Genomic DNA, 17,026 nt, shown 5'->3' on the forward strand with positions numbered 1-17,026 from the left:
CTGTGAAAAGATTCTTGAAAACAGCAACTAATCCATAGAACACACAGGAAGTAAAGTAGTTTTCTAGAAAAATACTTACTTTAATTTCAGAAGGTTTTGGGCTACAGAGTCCCTCCTCAACCTCAATTCTGAACTGTGTTCCTAGACTAGAGCTATTTCCTTCTAGGACAGTTCCTCCAGGTGCTGTGTCCACGCTGCCATAGTCTTTACTATTCATATTCATTGGAGAAAAGCCCATAATGTGCTGTTCCAGTGACGGTGGTGTAGGGTACATCTTGTGAAGGTCTGCAGTGCCTACACAATGAGTAAGGCACATTTTAACAAACTGGAAAAAGGTATGAATCTGTGTTCAAAGCAAAAAGAATTTTGTTGGGAATAAACTTTCAAATCAAGCTGGGGCTAAGATCTGGGGAGCTTACTTATACAAGACAACGGATCCAGGTTTCCTGTCTTTGATTCTTTGGAGCTGGCTTTATCATCTGATCCACTTGCTGATTTTTTAGATCCAGGCTATCGGAGGGGGAAAAGCACATATTACTCTGAAAGCCAAACTGATCACATGGTATTACTCACTCATATGTAACTTAAAAGATAAATACTGGTCATCAAAAACAGTCTTCTGGAGCCAGGTATGCACGCCTGCAATCGCAGCACTTGGGAGGCAGAGCAGGCAGATCACTGTGAGTTCCAGGCCAGCCTGGTCTACAAAATGCGTCCAAGACAATCAAGGCTACACAGAGAAACCGTGTCTCAAAAAAACAAAACCAAACAAAACAGTCTTCTGAATCTATGACAGAGCCAAATGTCACACTAGATAGTTTACAGGTACAGCCATCACTAACGAGCATTTGGTAAGTCTCTCAATAACAGGGAAAAGAGTATCCCCAAGAAAATACATAAAAAAGCAAGAAAAACCAGTAACTTTAAGCCAAGTAAAAGATAAGAAATGTAAAATTAATCTCAGGATTGTTTTTTAGCAAAAGATATTCAAAGTCTCCATCCCTTTATTTAGAACATATTAAAACTTCCTATATAATCAATAACTCCTCTAATTCTTCCTTATATTTTCACCTTGTTTTAGTAAAGTTATTCCTGTAAAAATATTTTTACAAACAAAACTGAGCAAATAAAACTCAGGGAGACTTCCAAAGCAACAAAACTGCACCACCACTGGTTTTTGTGGGTTTGGTTGGTTTGGAGATACGTAGGACCTCGTGTAATGTAAGCTGGCCTTTTATTTTAACATAGGCAGAGCAGAGTTTGAACTCCTGACTCTCCTGCCTCCATATACCAAGAACTGGGATTACAGTCATGTGCCACAACATCCAGCTCTTACCAATGTTTGTAAACTAACCACTTGTTCACATCTTATGTTGAACATTTTGTGAGTAAAGCACACATATAGACAACTTTACCTCAGAGAAGAGATAGCTGATGTCTATCTATTAGCAGAAAGAACATCTGTCTATATGAGCCAAAATACTTCAGCTCTTTTCCCAGTGAGCAGGGCCCTAGAGCACACTACACTGGAGGGTGCAGAGTAAGTGTCACATGTAGCTGTGTCTGCCATGATCCTTATTTGCAATACATTTACATGCTCAAACATATGTGACAGATATTCTGGCAGGATATATTATGTAAGACAACAAAGACAAATGTGCCAGTCAGTTCCTAAGCTGCTTTTAAACAGAAGGAAAAGGAATGCTTTAACCATGCTGCCGCCCCCAATTCACCACCCACTAGACGCCTGACCGTCGAAGAAATCCCATCTTCAAGTTCCTGTCTTATCCTCAACTTTCTCTGAAAATGGGTGTGAAGGACTGAGTAGTGCTTTTTGTTTTCCCCTCTGTTGTTTTTAAGAGTGTGTCTCATAGTGACAGGGGTAACGTCAGACAGCTTCAGAAGAACTGGCATTTTGCACAAAAATGGAAAAGGTGTAAAGTTATGATGTTAATTAGTTAAAATTCTCTGATTCAATTCCAGAGTCACTTCTCAAACTACAGAATCAAAACACAAAAAATCATTCTAGAGGCTGAAAGGAAAACAAAAAAAAAAAAAATTACATGGTAGGACTCAATGAAACCTGATCCTCATTCTTTCAAACATACAAAACAAGCAAAGAAAAAAAGCCCACATCCAGGGTAACAGGAAACCATGCCAAGACTGCTTATTGCTCAGATCTAACGCATAGTACTCAAGTCACAGATCAGGGCCAGAACTTGAGCTCATGTGAAATCAATGAGAGCTAATTTAGTCCTAATCATTAACAGGATACTCACTGTTAGTTCATCTTCATCAGAATTGAAGAGGTTATCAAGGTCAGTGTAAGACACAGCCAGATCTGAGTCATAAATCAAGCTGGTTGATGGAGGACGGGCATGATTAGCAGGACGTGGAGCATCTACATATGACAATCAGAAAAAATAAACTGAAAACCCAACTATTAGCCAAGTAGTGTTCTACTTATTCAAACCAGATATAAAACCTGGTATGTATCAAGACATCATGCAACATGAATTGTTCACGGCCTCTTGTTTAAAATCTAAACATTTTGCCTTAGAAATAAAGTTGTAAATAAACAATAGTACTGTCCCCCAGGAAGCGCCAAAGGTTACATAATCGATACCATAGTTAAGCTTTGTACCTAAATCATAAAAACATAAATGCTATTAGAATGGTAGACTTGAACACATACTTTTTCTTTTGTGTATGTTGTGTACTGTGATTGAATGTGTATTCACAGGCCCCTGTACACACATGCATATATGTGGAGGCCAAAGGCTAATATAGGGAATCTACCTTAGTTGCTCCTAACTCTTTATTTTTAATTTTTTAAAGTTTATTTACCTTTATTTTATGGGCACTGCTGTTTTGCCTGCACGTATGCCTATGTGAGAGTGTCAAATCTTTGAGACAAAGACAATTATGATCTGCTATGTGGGTGCTGGGATTTGAACACCAGTCTTCGGGAAGAGCAGTCAGTGCCCTTAAGCACTGAGCTATTTCTCCAGCTCCCACTTCCTAACTTATACATTTAAGTAAGGTCTCTTCCTGGAGCCTAGAGCTCAGTGATTCAAGGAGTCTAGCTACCCAGCTTTCTCTGGGAATTCCCTATCTCCTCTTCTCTCATGCTAGGACTACAGACAGACTACATCACACCTGCCCAGCTCTCTGTGGCTACTGAAGATCCCAACTCTGGTTCTTATGCTTACACAGCAAGCAACTTAGAAGGAAGCCATCTACCCACGACTTATCTTTTCATTTTGAAACAGATGAATTTATTTTAAGTAAATAAGATGGCATGTAAGCATCTGAATAAAGATGATATAATCAATGAATACCAAACTAAATAGTTATGATGAATAAATTCTAGGTATCTGCTATAAAATGTAATGTTTATAGATAACAATGTAGCATTATCAACTGCCTAGAGGCTTGATTTTTTTTTCTGTTACTATTATTTATTGTGTATATGATTCTTAGAGGTTGGGAAGAATGGAGGAGAAGAAATAGTAAGGAGATACCAAAATAGAACTGGATAGAAGGAACAGGCTCTAGTGCTTATAGCATAGAGGAGTGAGATTACACTTCAGAATTAACTACTTTATTGTATAATAATATATTTTATTTTTTTAAAAAAACTACATAAGAGGAGCTTATAGGAGGCTCCTAATAAATTGAAATACCAAATACCCTAATTTGGCTGGAGCATATGGAATACATGCAGTAAAATATACTGCGCCATACACACATACAATTACTGCATGCTTACTTTAAGAGCACTGGTCTTTTTTTTTCTTTTTTCTTTTTTTTTTTTTTTAAGATTTATTTATTTATAATGCTCTGCTTGCATGTATGCCTGCACTCCAGAAGAGGGCACCAGATCTCATTATAGATGGTTGTGAGCCACAATATGGTTTCTGAGATTGAACTCAGGACCTTTGGAGGAGCAGCTAGTGCTCTTAACCTCTGAGCCATCTGTCCAGACCCTAAGAGCATAGATAATCTTGACCATAAAGACATGGACTTACTTCTGACCCTCTACTCTGTTTTACTGGGCTATGCATTTATTAATACCAGTACCACACTACTATTACCTGTATAGTATAGTTTGAAGTTAAACAGTAACCAATTGGGGTAGCAGGGTTTCTCTGTGTGTCCTCCACTGTCCTGGGATTCTCTATAGCACAGGCGGCCTCAAACTCAAGAGATCTCCCAGCCTCCACCTCCAAATGCTGGGATTAAAGGAGTGTACAGCCCCCACCCAGCTAATAAAAGACACTTGTCTTGAGGAGAGGGGAAGTAAGAGTCTTACTATAGGGGCTGGAGAAATGATGGCTCAGAGGTTAAGAGCACTGACTGCTCCTCCAGCGGTCCTGAGTTCAATTCCCAGCAACCACATGGGGGCTCGCAACCATCTGTATTATGATCTGATGCCCTCTTCTGGCGTGCATGAAGACAGCATAAAATAAATAAATCTTTAAAAGAGAAAGTCTTACTATGTACATAAGACTATTCTCAAGCTCATGAACTGTGTCAACCTCCTGAGTGTTGGGACTACAGGCATATAGCACAAAACACGGCTAGACACCTTGGTCTTTTCACTCAGTACTACCCTGGCAACTCAAGTTCTTTTGTATCTCAATAAAAATTGCAGAATGTTTTACTCTATCTCTGTGCAATACGCCACTCAGATTCTGATAAGGACTCCTTCAACAAATCATCTAAGATGTTACCCGCCAATACCTAGAGGCACTAAACTGCCTTATGACAGACTACCTGCTCTTTCTTCACATGGACTTCTGTCCTTATTCTCAAAACACACACACACACCCCAAAAGATAAACTGTGCCTACTCAAAAGTTTACTGTATATTGTAGCACCTGAGTTAATAGTATGCTGAATGCCTGGAAATTACTAAGAAAACCTTCATGTTTTCATTTCAAAAATAAACAACCTTATGTAAGATGATACATATTAAATAGCTTGACTTAGCACTCTAAAATGTCCACAGAAACCCAACAAACTGTAGATCATAAAAATATATAGCCAGGTAGTGGTGACACAGGTCTTTAATCCCAGTACTCAGGAGGCAGAGACAGATGGATCTCTGAGTTCGAGGCCACCTTTGTCTACAGAGTGATTACAGGACAGCCAAGGCCACACAGAGAAACCCTGTCTCAAAAAAACAAACAAATAAACAAAAAAATTATATAAATATGCTAAATTGCTGGAGGAGTGCTGTCACAGACCTTTAATCCTAGCATTCAGGAGGCAGATCCCTGAGTTCAAGGACAGCATGGTCTATATAGAGAAACCTTGTCACAAACAAACAAAGCTGAACTAAGATTGTCAGGAAAAGATTTCCTGGTTGGGTATGGCAGCACATGATGGAATTCCAGTACTTAGGAGGTAATCCCATTAGAATGACAGGTTCAATGCAGCCTCCATCACACAGAGGCCAGCCTAGGCCACAGGACATCATGTCACCAAAAAACTAAAAGCAAAGCTAAAAGAAGCGGGGGAAGTCTCTTACACATGCAGGACAGAAGAATCAAAAAAGTTTTATAAGTTTATTTATTTATTTATTTATTTTTAAAGATGTATTTATTTATTTATTTATTGTATGCGAGTGCTTTGTCTGCCGAAGAGGGCATCAGATCACATTATAGATGGTTGTGAGCCACCATATGGTTGCTGGGAATTGAACTCAGGACCTCTTGGAAGAGCAGGCGGCGCTCTTAACCACTGAGCCATCTCTCCAGCCCCAAGTCTATTTTTAAAATTGCAAGAAAACAGAGTTCTTCAGGCCAAGTATGTACGGTGGCACACACCTGTAATCCCAGTGACACTCAGGTGCTCAAAAGTCAGGACCACCAGAGCTCAGGAATTTGAGATCAGCTTGGGCTACATGGAAAGAAACTGTCTTAAAATAAACAAAAGCCAAGGCAACCCTGTTCCCCATCCTCTGCCTCCAAAAACCCTAACCACTGGGTTGTCAGCTCACAAGAACCCTCAGGCAATGATCCTATCTCATCTACACAGATCTATTTCTATCTGTAAAAAGGGTAAAACATTCTAACAATTTACACTTGGTCTTGTTTGGGTTTTTGTTTTTCAAGACAGTTTCTGCACGTAGCCCTGCCTGCCTCTGCCTCCCTCCATGCACCACTATGATCGACATTTCTTGGTCTTAGTTAGCCAAGAGACCAAGAAGTTATATATCTCAATTTCTAAAATCATTTTTATCATTTGAACTCGTTTCTTCAAAGACAAAACAAACAGTAAATCTAACCATCCCACGAAATATAAACTATGCAAAAAGGATTACCAAAAATCTAAGTGTCATGTCAGGCTAGGCAGTAGGTATCTTTTGCCACTGAGCCATCTCATCGGCCCCAGATGAGTATTTCCATTCCATATACTTCATCAAGTTTTTTATTTTTAAGGAGTGGGTAAATTATCCTAAATCACATACTCTAATCAGCACTGGAATGAATGCATAAGTCATGAGTAGAAAAAAGTTTACCTTGCTTAGAGGGACTAAACAATGACATAGCATCTTCTTCATGTGCTAACACTGTAACAGTAGATGTCCCATCTTCCACCTGAAAACAGTATTATATATTAGGCTATGCTATATATTGTAGCAACAATAAAAACGTGTCAGTTGAGTAGCTTTGTGTCAAGCATTCTCATACAGGCACTATATGCATTACCACTGATTCTTGTGTTGGAGCCACGGAGTTGCTTTGGAAACAAGGCCTTCCGCACATCAGGTTTGGTTCAGCCTCACTGCACTAGACTAGAAAGCACACACCTCTACACTCGGCTTGTCACTCTCTCCTAGTGTTTAGTTTGGTTTGCTTACGCTTTTTGTTTGAGACAGGATCTCACTAATTCCTATAGTAAACAATGAGTGCGTTCATTCTTACAGATATTGAGTTAAGTTCACAGGGTGCTAAGGAATCTGTCCAAGGCCTCACGGCTGGCAGTGGGGCTGGAACTTCCACAACTCTGTGCTAGCTCTGAACTGTGGGTATACCCATTCTAGACGCTATTGGCTTCGTATTTACAAATGGACAAAACTAAGTATCTGGCATACAGTACAACTAAGTAAAACTGTAAAATGAACTATTTTGTAGTAATTGGATCACTTAATAAATATCATTGTTTATATTTTATACTTACTGCCAGTAGTTATTTTTTGCCTAACAGATCCTTAAGTACCTGACTTCTAAAATTTTAATTACATGCATATTCTGAAATACATTTTGTATTTGAAGCTCTAAAACAACTGAAGAATCTCAGATTCTCAGGCTAGGCAGCAGATGTTTTTACCCACTGAGCCATCTCACCAACCCCAGATAAGTATTTTCATTATCCATACTTTATAAAGGAGAAGGTAATCTTCCTAAATCACATACTCAAAAATATCCCACATTTTTTAAACTCACTATCACAACAGAGTACTTAAATGTTCTAATTCTGACCAAAGTTAATATATTCTTTATCCAATCTGAGAATATAACAACATTAAAAATACTTCTCCTTATCAAGCATATGCCTGATTACCTATGGCAGAGTGCACATGTATCTACATAAATATGATTAATCTTTCTATTCTAGAAGAATAAGTGAGTGGGGCTGGGGATACAGCTCAGGGATAGAGTGGTTCTCTATCACACAGGAGGCCCCAGGCCCAACAGCCAGTATCACCAAAAACAAAGACGTAAATGGGTGTGGCGCCAGACGTCCAGGTGCACTGTGCTGTGCAAACAGGCAGGACAGGGTCTCTCCTACTCACCTTGTGTTTCTTCCCAGGTTCTCTCTCGCTATTCTGTCTATCTTTTTTATCAGTAAAAATGAATTCCTCATCTCCTTCAACAAACGCATATGGATCAATTTTAGGTTCTTGTTCTGCATCAGATGCTATTGCTGAAAGATACTGATTTTTAATTTGATATTGCTGGACTATTTCATCTGAAACTTTTAAAGGTTTCTTACACTGCACCATTAACCTGCACAAAAAACAAAATTAGAAAATTAGTATTTGTTATACAAAAATACATTTGAAAATTCCAAAATAAATTAAGTGCTGTGGGGTTTTAGAATTATACATAGTACTCATCCCATAATTTCTAATTTTATAAACTAAACTGAGGCAAGACAATTTACTATAATCTCAATTTTAACAACAACAAAAAGGGAACAAAAATCCAAGTCTACACATATAGTCCTTCCACCAGAACAAGTTGCCTTTCAGTTACCTGCCCTGTCTCAAGACTTCAAAAGCACAGGGACCTGTCCAAACCCTGGAGCTGAGGAGGAATCTTAAATATAAACTACACAGAAAGAACAGCTCTCAAAGTGCAAGTCTCAAACACAAGATACTGTCACACAATTTGTACAAGGAAAAGTAATTACCCTTTTCCTAGAGCCGTGAATAGATACATCTCAAGCTTGAAGTTTTAAAGGCCTTGTTTCCACTTCATGAAAGTAACATTACTATTAATAATAAGGTCAGCAAAATAAATAAATAAATAAATAAAAGCACCAGGACAAAAAGTAACTCCGTTTTCTTTACCAGTCTCCTGGCTTAACACAGAGACTGAAAAGAACGTATGTTTCCACTCCTACTCTAATAAAATAAAGGCACAAAAAAACAAGAGAAAGGAGAGAGGAGAAATTCAAAAGGCAAACAAGCAGAAACTAACAAATTAAAGAATCTAGGCCTTAAATTTTAAGGCTACAAAAGGACAGCCACCAGAAGGAAGACAGAGTGTAAGCCCTGTGAACTATCAGGGTCCACATTCTGACCTGGACTGTTGTCGCTATGTATATTCCAAACCAGAATGCTAATACAAACCCACTAACTTCTGGTTAATAAAATATTTAAAACTTCAAAATTCCTCTTCTCTCAGGTTTGCAAACCTCAGGCCCTCAAGCTGTCAGAACAAGGGCAGCCAGGCTTTACTCAGAACATTTTGAACACCCTACAAAAAACCACCTGAGTACAAACACCTAAGTCTGTAACACCCAACCAAACCTCCCTCCATCTCACTCTTGTGCTCTTCTCCAGCTTCCTCTGCTTCTACTCCAAATCCTGTCTCCAGGGTCTCCTTGATGCTCCTCACACAGGACAGACATGCTCCTGACTGTTGCTTTTGCTTGCAGTGTTTGTCAGCTCGTCTCCTGTATCTCCTCCAGTGCTCTGTTCAAGTGCCGCATTCTCTGCACCTTATTATGACTACCTATTTTAGTTTGCATTCTACCACCTGTCTAAGCACTAGCACGTCTTACCCTGCACTGTCCCCAACCCGTCTGGTGACAGTCATCTTTATGCATATTATGTAATTCATTACACCTTCATAACTATCAGTCTCGTTAGAATAAAAGGCCCACAAAGTCTGAGATTTTGTCTTGGTTCACTGAATCATCTCTAACACTGAAAGCACCAAGACACAAGATAGGTACTTAATAAATATCTGATAATAAATGAGATGTTAAAAAAAAAAAAGACAAAACTAAGGTAACTGGCATTAGTAATTCTAAAATAGATTATCTTGTACTGTGAGATAAAGTATTTTTTTACATTAGAAAGTGTTGGGGTAGACATGATTACACAAGCAATCTGAACACTGCAGGCCAGCCCGAGCTACAGCATGAGATCCCATTTCAATATACACCCTTAACACACACCAGAGGAAAAGCAACTGCTGATGCCAGGGTTTATTCTCAATATGGAGAGCAGTAAGTTATCACCAGACTCTTAGTTCTATGAATGATATCACACCCCAGCCTATTACTAAGGCCTACTACAACTTACACTTGGTCCCCTACAGAGTAAAAGAGGCCCTCAAAATAAAAACCAGGGTTTTCTGAATGTTTTGTCATACGCTCAAACATATATTACTATTCTAATACACACACACACACACACACACACACACACACACACACACACACACACATATATACATACATACACACACATACTAGGCTAATCCCCAAAGCTACCATTCCAAGTCTACTGTTTCATAGAAATATTCTGGTGACACAAATGTCAGTGAAGATATAGTAATTACTTATTAGAATAGTTCTTTCTATAAACAGATAAATATATGTATCTGAAAAGTAACTCTACCTCATCACATTAAATTGTGAATAACTTGGCTAAAAAAATGAATGTGCTGATATAAATATCTTAATATGGTACTCTGCTGTGTTCTTTTTTAGTAAAAATAACCTTCTGTGATAGGACACAGGCAGTCTCTAAATGATTAAAATTATGTAGCAGCAGATAGTTTGCTACGGTCACTTAGTGGCAAAGATACAGATGAAAAGTTTAAGCGCTAAACTATGCATCTTCAAATACCTACCCAGATGGTAAAGGGGAACGAGATCCCCTGCACCTAGGCTACTGACACTACAGATCTGTGAAGGCGAGCAAATCTTCTCTTTCATATTAAGCCATCCTCTGGCAGAAGCACACAAACTGCCACATTGTTTAAATGCTTATTTAACTATTACTTTTATTTATAATTTATTTATATTTAACTAGTTATTAAATATTAAATTACTTAACATTTTATTAAGTAATTATTAAACTAATGTGCAGTAACATTATTAAAAGGACTGAACCTACTGCACAGAGCTCTCTTATAAGAATAAAAAAGACTAAGCCAAGTATACTGTCAAAAGACAATTTTTCGTTATTTTATTGAAGTGATCTCAGAGATGGTGGCATATGTAACATTTTTAAATGCAGTCGTTAATATCAAGTCACAATAAATATAAAATAACCTAATACATTCTTCTATATTAAAATCTTAATAAAAGTAAAATTTCTGAAGTCCCAGATTCAAATAAATTATCATGTCTCTATCTAATTACATAGAAGCTATTGTGCATATAAGTAATACCTCTCCTTTCCTAAAAGGGACTTTCATATGTAGCCAAATACCTAACTGCAAAGATAATGTCAATTAGATACAGAGCTGAATGCAAGCTGAAGCTTAGGGTCAGTAATAGCAGGAAGCACTGAAAAGCCCAAACTAGGAAATATGGCCTGTATAGTTTTCATTAAATGCACCTCCTCCCTTTCACTAAGACAGCCACACACTCTTGATACACACTCACGTAAAACTCAGCATATACTTTATGCCTTTATTCAAAACAACTCTTCCAGACAGGGTTTCACAATACGCATTGACAATCATAGGAGGTAAGCTCTAGAAGGAAATGTTAAAGACAGAAGAACTCAATCATCTCAAGACCCTCCTACTCTCTGTAAGTGGTACTATCCCTCGTACCACCTCCATACTCAGAAGAGCCCTTGAGCTGTCAAAATTACAACTTTATTGCATTAAAGTAAGTAGCAAACAGCATTCTTAGAAGGTTTGAATACAGTGAAATCAAAACAAGTTTATTTCATCACAGACTTTTCTATGCAACAAAGACATTCAAAACTACCTTTCAGAGATCAAATAATACATTTTATAACTATATACATACAACAAATATCTGGTGGATCTAACATAACACAGGAGTTCTACTGATAAATATAGTTAAGAAATCGAAATGTCTCCTAACCACAAAATAAAATATAAAGAGCTAGGCTTAAGCAAAGTTTTCTTTGCTCAGGTTTTTAGAAACGCCATCTAAATAAAAATATCAAACTGTTTTTAAGCATCCATAAATTCCATTAAAACATGCTAAATCCTTAAAAAATATTTAAAAAACCATGTTATTGGCAAGAATTTTCCTATCTTTAAAACTCTGTAGTTTGTTAATTCGTTTTGAGAAAGGCTGTTCTGGAACTTGCCATGTAAACCAGGTTGTCTTCAAACTCAAAGAGATTCACCTGCCCCCACTTACCAAGTGCTGGAATTAAAGGTGTGCACCACAAGGCTATCTTTAACTTTCCCCCCTTTTTATTATGTTTCTTTTTTAACACATGCATTTATATTATCTATCTTTAACTTTTAAATCCCTAGGCCAGACATGATAAAGCACACGTGTAATACTAGCACTCAGGAGACAAGAGGTAAAGGCAAGAGGTGGGCAGGGTCAAAGTTTGTCTCAATAAACAAACAAATAAATAAATAAACAGCCCACGCAATTTAAAAAGTCCCTGTCCTCTATTCTGAAAGAGATTAAACCATAACTAACAAATTGAAAACAACCAGGAAGAAGCCACTGGCCACAGATGCATGCACTTTGCATATAGGATGTTACACTCTATCCTCAACTTTCTCTCCCTGCTAGTAAGTTCTAAGAGATTAGAAAAGGAATCAAAATTGAGCACCGCTCATAAAAACGTTCCTATAGAGTACATGAAAGTCTAAGATTCCAGTAAACTGAGAAATAATGAATTCTATTCTAGTACTCTGTCCTCTGTACTCACAACTATTAAAATTGTGAACTACTGGGGCTGGTAAGAGCTACTCTTCCAGAGGGTATGGATTTGAAACCCAGCACCCAAAAGAAAGCTCACATCACCTGTAACTACAGGCCCAGGGAGACCTGACACCCAGTTTAAACAAAACCGAAAGCTATAAAGAGCAATGCTTTTCTCACTTGTCGCTTTGTTTCATGGAGCCCAGATTAGCCTCTCGTTCTCAGTGTACTCAAGGAGACTGTGAATTTCCTATCTTCCAGCTCCACCTCCCTCCCTTTCCACATGTGCGCCGCTGTGCTTGATTGTTTTAATGCAGTGCTGGGGATTGAACTCATCTGTCAGCAAGCACCCTTCCACCTGAGCTCGCCCACAGCTCTCATGGATCTACCTATGCGGCATCGTGCCACACTTCTTCACACCGAATGGAAACAGAAGCCCTAAGCTTCAATTATTATCCATGAAAGCACAGACCTATATAAAACACAATGCTCATAAAGAAGAGAATTCTTACATTCCAGCTCTGTGCCTTCTATGACTCACTAGTTTATTAATACCTTACGACACATATACAAACTGCCGGTATTTCAAACTTAAGTCATACTTTTGCAGTGCCCATGTCTTATATATATACATATAACTAAAGTCATAAGGAACAGGAGGACAGATGAAGAGCATGTTGGTCCCATTCCTTCAGGAAAACAGGTATTGTTCATTTCACCTAATGACCAAAACCTGCAATACATAATAAGATCATGTATGTACGCATACAATATACCTCAGACCTAAAGTTTATGCTTCTAGAAATTCTATTCTACCACTCTGTACAGTTTCCCCTTCCTTTATAAGGATATGCGATTCTTATTTAGCCAGACCTTAACTATTTACCAAGACCTTACTTTTTTAAAGACTTACTTATTATTATGTATACAGTGCTCTGCCTGCATGTACACCTGGAGGCCAGAAGAGGGCGTCAGATCACATTATAGATGGTTGTGAGCCACCATGTGGGTGCTGGGAACTGAACTCAGGACCTCTGGAAGAGCACTCAATGCTCTTAACCTCTGAGCCATCTCTCCAGCCCCCAAGACCTTACTTTTTAAGTTTATCAGTTGTTATTTCCAGGCACTTCTATCTTGAAAAATGACTTCATCTATAACATCCATATTTTTTCCTATTCTTGTTGTTTCTAATTCCCTAGTGAAGACAAATAATTTGCAGTCTAGGTGCACACCTTTAGTCCCAGCACTTCCAGAGAAAGAGGCAGGCACATCTCTCTGAGCTCAAGGCCAACCTAGTCTACACAGTGAGTCATCGGACAGCCAGGACAGTCTCTATATTAAACAGAGACTCTGTCAACACCACTCCCATCCAGAAATAAAAATGAAATTGTTGAGATGCCATCAAAAGAACATAATAGTGAATCATTAACTTATTTCAATAAGGGACACACCATCTATCTCTATAATGACATAAGTGCTGTTCTGAACTTCTGAATTATCAACCAAGGAATAATACCAGGTACTGAATTACCAACTCCTTCTAACAAGACTTACGTTTCAGAGCAACGCCAATAACCAAGCCAGATCCAGATGTATGTACGTACGTACGTACATACGTACGTATGTATATATAGTTTTATTTTTCTGAGACAGGGTTTCTCTGTGTAGCCGTGGCAGTCCTGGACTCACTTTGTAGACCAGGCTGGCCTCGAACTCACAGAGACCCACCTGCCTCTGCATCCCGAGTGCTGGGACTAAAGGTGTGCACCGTCACCGCCCGGCACCAGATATTTTTTTCAAGACAGGTTTCTCTGTGTGGCCTTGGCTGTCCTGGACTCTCTTTGTAGACCAGGCTGGTCTCCTCAAACTCACAGAGATCCTCCTGCCTCGGCCTCCCCGGGTGCTGGATTAAAGGAATGTGCCATCACTACCAGGCCAAATAATAAATTCTAAAGAAACTAATGATCAAATACACTTGGCCCATTTAATTTTATAACAGTTTTTGAGGACAAATTTCTGTTAAAAGCCACATTATCAAACATATAATTTTAACTGTACGTTAAGTTGTATAGACTTTAAGCCTAATTAATTTTGGTATGTGGTGTTTCTGTTTGTAAGTGTTTAATAATAAAGGATTTTTTAGCCAGGGGTGGTGACACACGCCTTTAATCCCAGCACTCAGGAGGCAGAGGCTGATGGATCGCTGTAAGTTCAAGACCAGCCTAGTCTACAAAGCGAGTCCAGGACAGCCAAAGCTACACAGAGAAACCCTGTCTCAAAAATAAAAATTAAAAAATATATATATAGTTTTAAAGGAACATTAAAATAACCCAACACTCTGTACAGTTATAAGCTACTTACCTAGCAGCATCTCTGGTCTCTACCTACCAGATGTCAGAAACACAACTTTAATTGTGATAACTAAGGTGGACAAATGTTACCTGAGAACTACTGCCATTCCAGTAATTCCAGGGAAAAGGGGAGAACTACAAAGGAACACACATTAGTCTTTTGTTCTTACTTCTAATCTACCAAGTACAAAACTATTATATTCCATAAATGTTTCTGAGCTAACAGAAACAAAACCCCGTTATTGAATCTTAGGTGTTATCTATCATTATGCTGTAAAAACAAAGCTTAAAACTGAAGGGAATTCTGACAAAAATATAAAACTTTCTATCTGGTGGAACAACAAAAAATGGCATACAATTCCACACAACGGAAAATTAAAATTTGTTTAAGTATAGCCAACAGCAAACCTTTTGTTCTAGTCTTTTCCCCTCTTTTTCTATGACTGAGGGGCAAAGAGGGGCCAGAAATAGGCAGAAGTAGAAACAGGTTCTGCTCTTAGCCCACATAAGCACGGCCAGCACCACTCTACTCTGCATGCTGTTTCCCTACATTATGGTGCTTCTCATTTGTGTTCAATGAGGAAAACGTCAAGTAATTTCATAACAGATTGTGGGGTTAAATGTTATAAGCTTAAGCAGCCAATACATGTGCTTAAAGCTGTGCCTACAATTCTTAGGTCTTATTAATATAATGTACTCATAAAAGTGCATTCCTGAAGTCTTCTAATATAAAAATAGTCATATCACCACATTTCTACAATAAGTAAGAAAATCTAATCTGGAAACAAAACAAGTTATAGAATTGTAAAGTGGTCTAGCCACATTGTCATCTGGCTCACCCAAACATCTGTGGGGCTTCCACAGTGTGCCCAGGCTCACTCTGGTGTGCCTGCCTCAGTCCGCCGCAGTCTGTGTGTTCTTGTGTTAAGAGAAGCACAACAGTAAACAAGAGGCCCTGCCCTTGTAAAGCTCACATTTTAACAAAGACACAATTACTAAATACGCAATCTCACATTCGAAAATATATTAACAACAAAACAGTATATAGGAGAGGCCAGGACTTGGAAGAGTGAAGACAGAATAATCAGAAAAGCTCCCCACAAGTTTATACAGCACTAAAGGGCAAGGAGTAAACGGCTCTCTGCTTCTCTAATGTAAGCTGGACAACTACATGAGGGTTAGCCTGGCCTTCCCCCACCCCCAAAACAGGGCTTCTCTGTGTAGCCTTGGCTGTCCTAGACTCACTCTGTAGACCAGGCTAGCCTCGAATTTACAGCAATCCACCTGCCTCTGCTTCCCGAGTGCTGAGATTAAAGGCGTGCGCCACCACAGCCACCACCACCAGGCTCTTCTTTCTTTTAAATGAAGAAAGCAAGCAGACCATACAGTGACCTTTGCTTGGCAATCAAGGAAATACAAATTTGAGATTCTATCTCACCCTAGTCAAAATGGCTATCCACCAAAAAAAGGGGATGGGGATAAGAAATGCTGGCAAGGATGTGGGGAAATGGACACTTACTCACTTCTGGTCCAACCATGATGGAGATCACTATAAAGGTAGCTCAAAAACCTAAAAACAGGGTGGCCATATGACCCATCCAGATAACTGCTCAAGTGTGTTTCCAGCTGGGTCAATCCTACACAATAACCAGTAAATGGTACCAGCTTACATGTCCATCAATAGATAAAGCACACCACAAAAGCAATAGAATTTTATGCATCCATAAAAAGCAAAATCATGACATTTGCAGGAAAACGGATAGAACTGGAAATCATTATGTCAAGCAAAATAAGTGAGACTCAGAAGAACCTATTTTCTCTTATATATGTAACCTAGATTAAATGTATGCATGTGTACCTGTATCTATTCCATAAAGGCACACATACATACATGTACATACATATGTGTATATTCATATGTATGTGTGTGTAGGTCATGAAGCTAAAAGAGATCATTGAGGAGTAAAGAAGAGATCTTAAGGGAGGAAAGTAAAAACAGAGTAATATGATTTAAAACACACACACGCTCACACACACACACACGCACACACACGCGCACGCGTGCACACACACGCGAGACGCCATGGAAAGAAAGGGAACCATCTACTAGCGAAGGGCAGTGGGAGAGGACAAGTGTAAGGACATATTTGAATGCAGACAGCACACTGAGACTAGCCTTTGTATTCAAGGGTTTTTAAAGACTACTTCCAGGCATTCCCTTCCACAATCTGTTACTGAGAAGCTTCTCTGTGTAGAGCACCCTAGACCACGAG

The 17,026-nt window shown here is 38.7% G+C and overlaps 1 protein-coding gene across 1 annotated transcript in view; it reads right to left on the reverse strand.

The window, feature by feature from the left end:
• Nucleotides 1-17,026, reverse strand: part of Med13 (mediator complex subunit 13) — an 87,826-nt gene that overhangs the window by 30,480 nt on the left and 40,320 nt on the right. The window contains exons 10-14 of the mRNA XM_051158203.1: nt 7,808-8,021; nt 6,530-6,608; nt 2,280-2,401; nt 420-510; nt 80-294 (exon numbers count right to left, since the gene is read on the reverse strand). Coding sequence (XP_051014160.1) covers nt 80-294; nt 420-510; nt 2,280-2,401; nt 6,530-6,608; nt 7,808-8,021 — 721 coding nt within the window. The remainder of the gene's footprint in view (nt 1-79; nt 295-419; nt 511-2,279; nt 2,402-6,529; nt 6,609-7,807; nt 8,022-17,026) is intronic.

The sequence above is a fragment of the Acomys russatus genome, chromosome 16 (assembly GCF_903995435.1).
Source record: "Acomys russatus chromosome 16, mAcoRus1.1, whole genome shotgun sequence".
NCBI classification, from domain to species: Eukaryota; Metazoa; Chordata; class Mammalia; order Rodentia; family Muridae; genus Acomys; species Acomys russatus.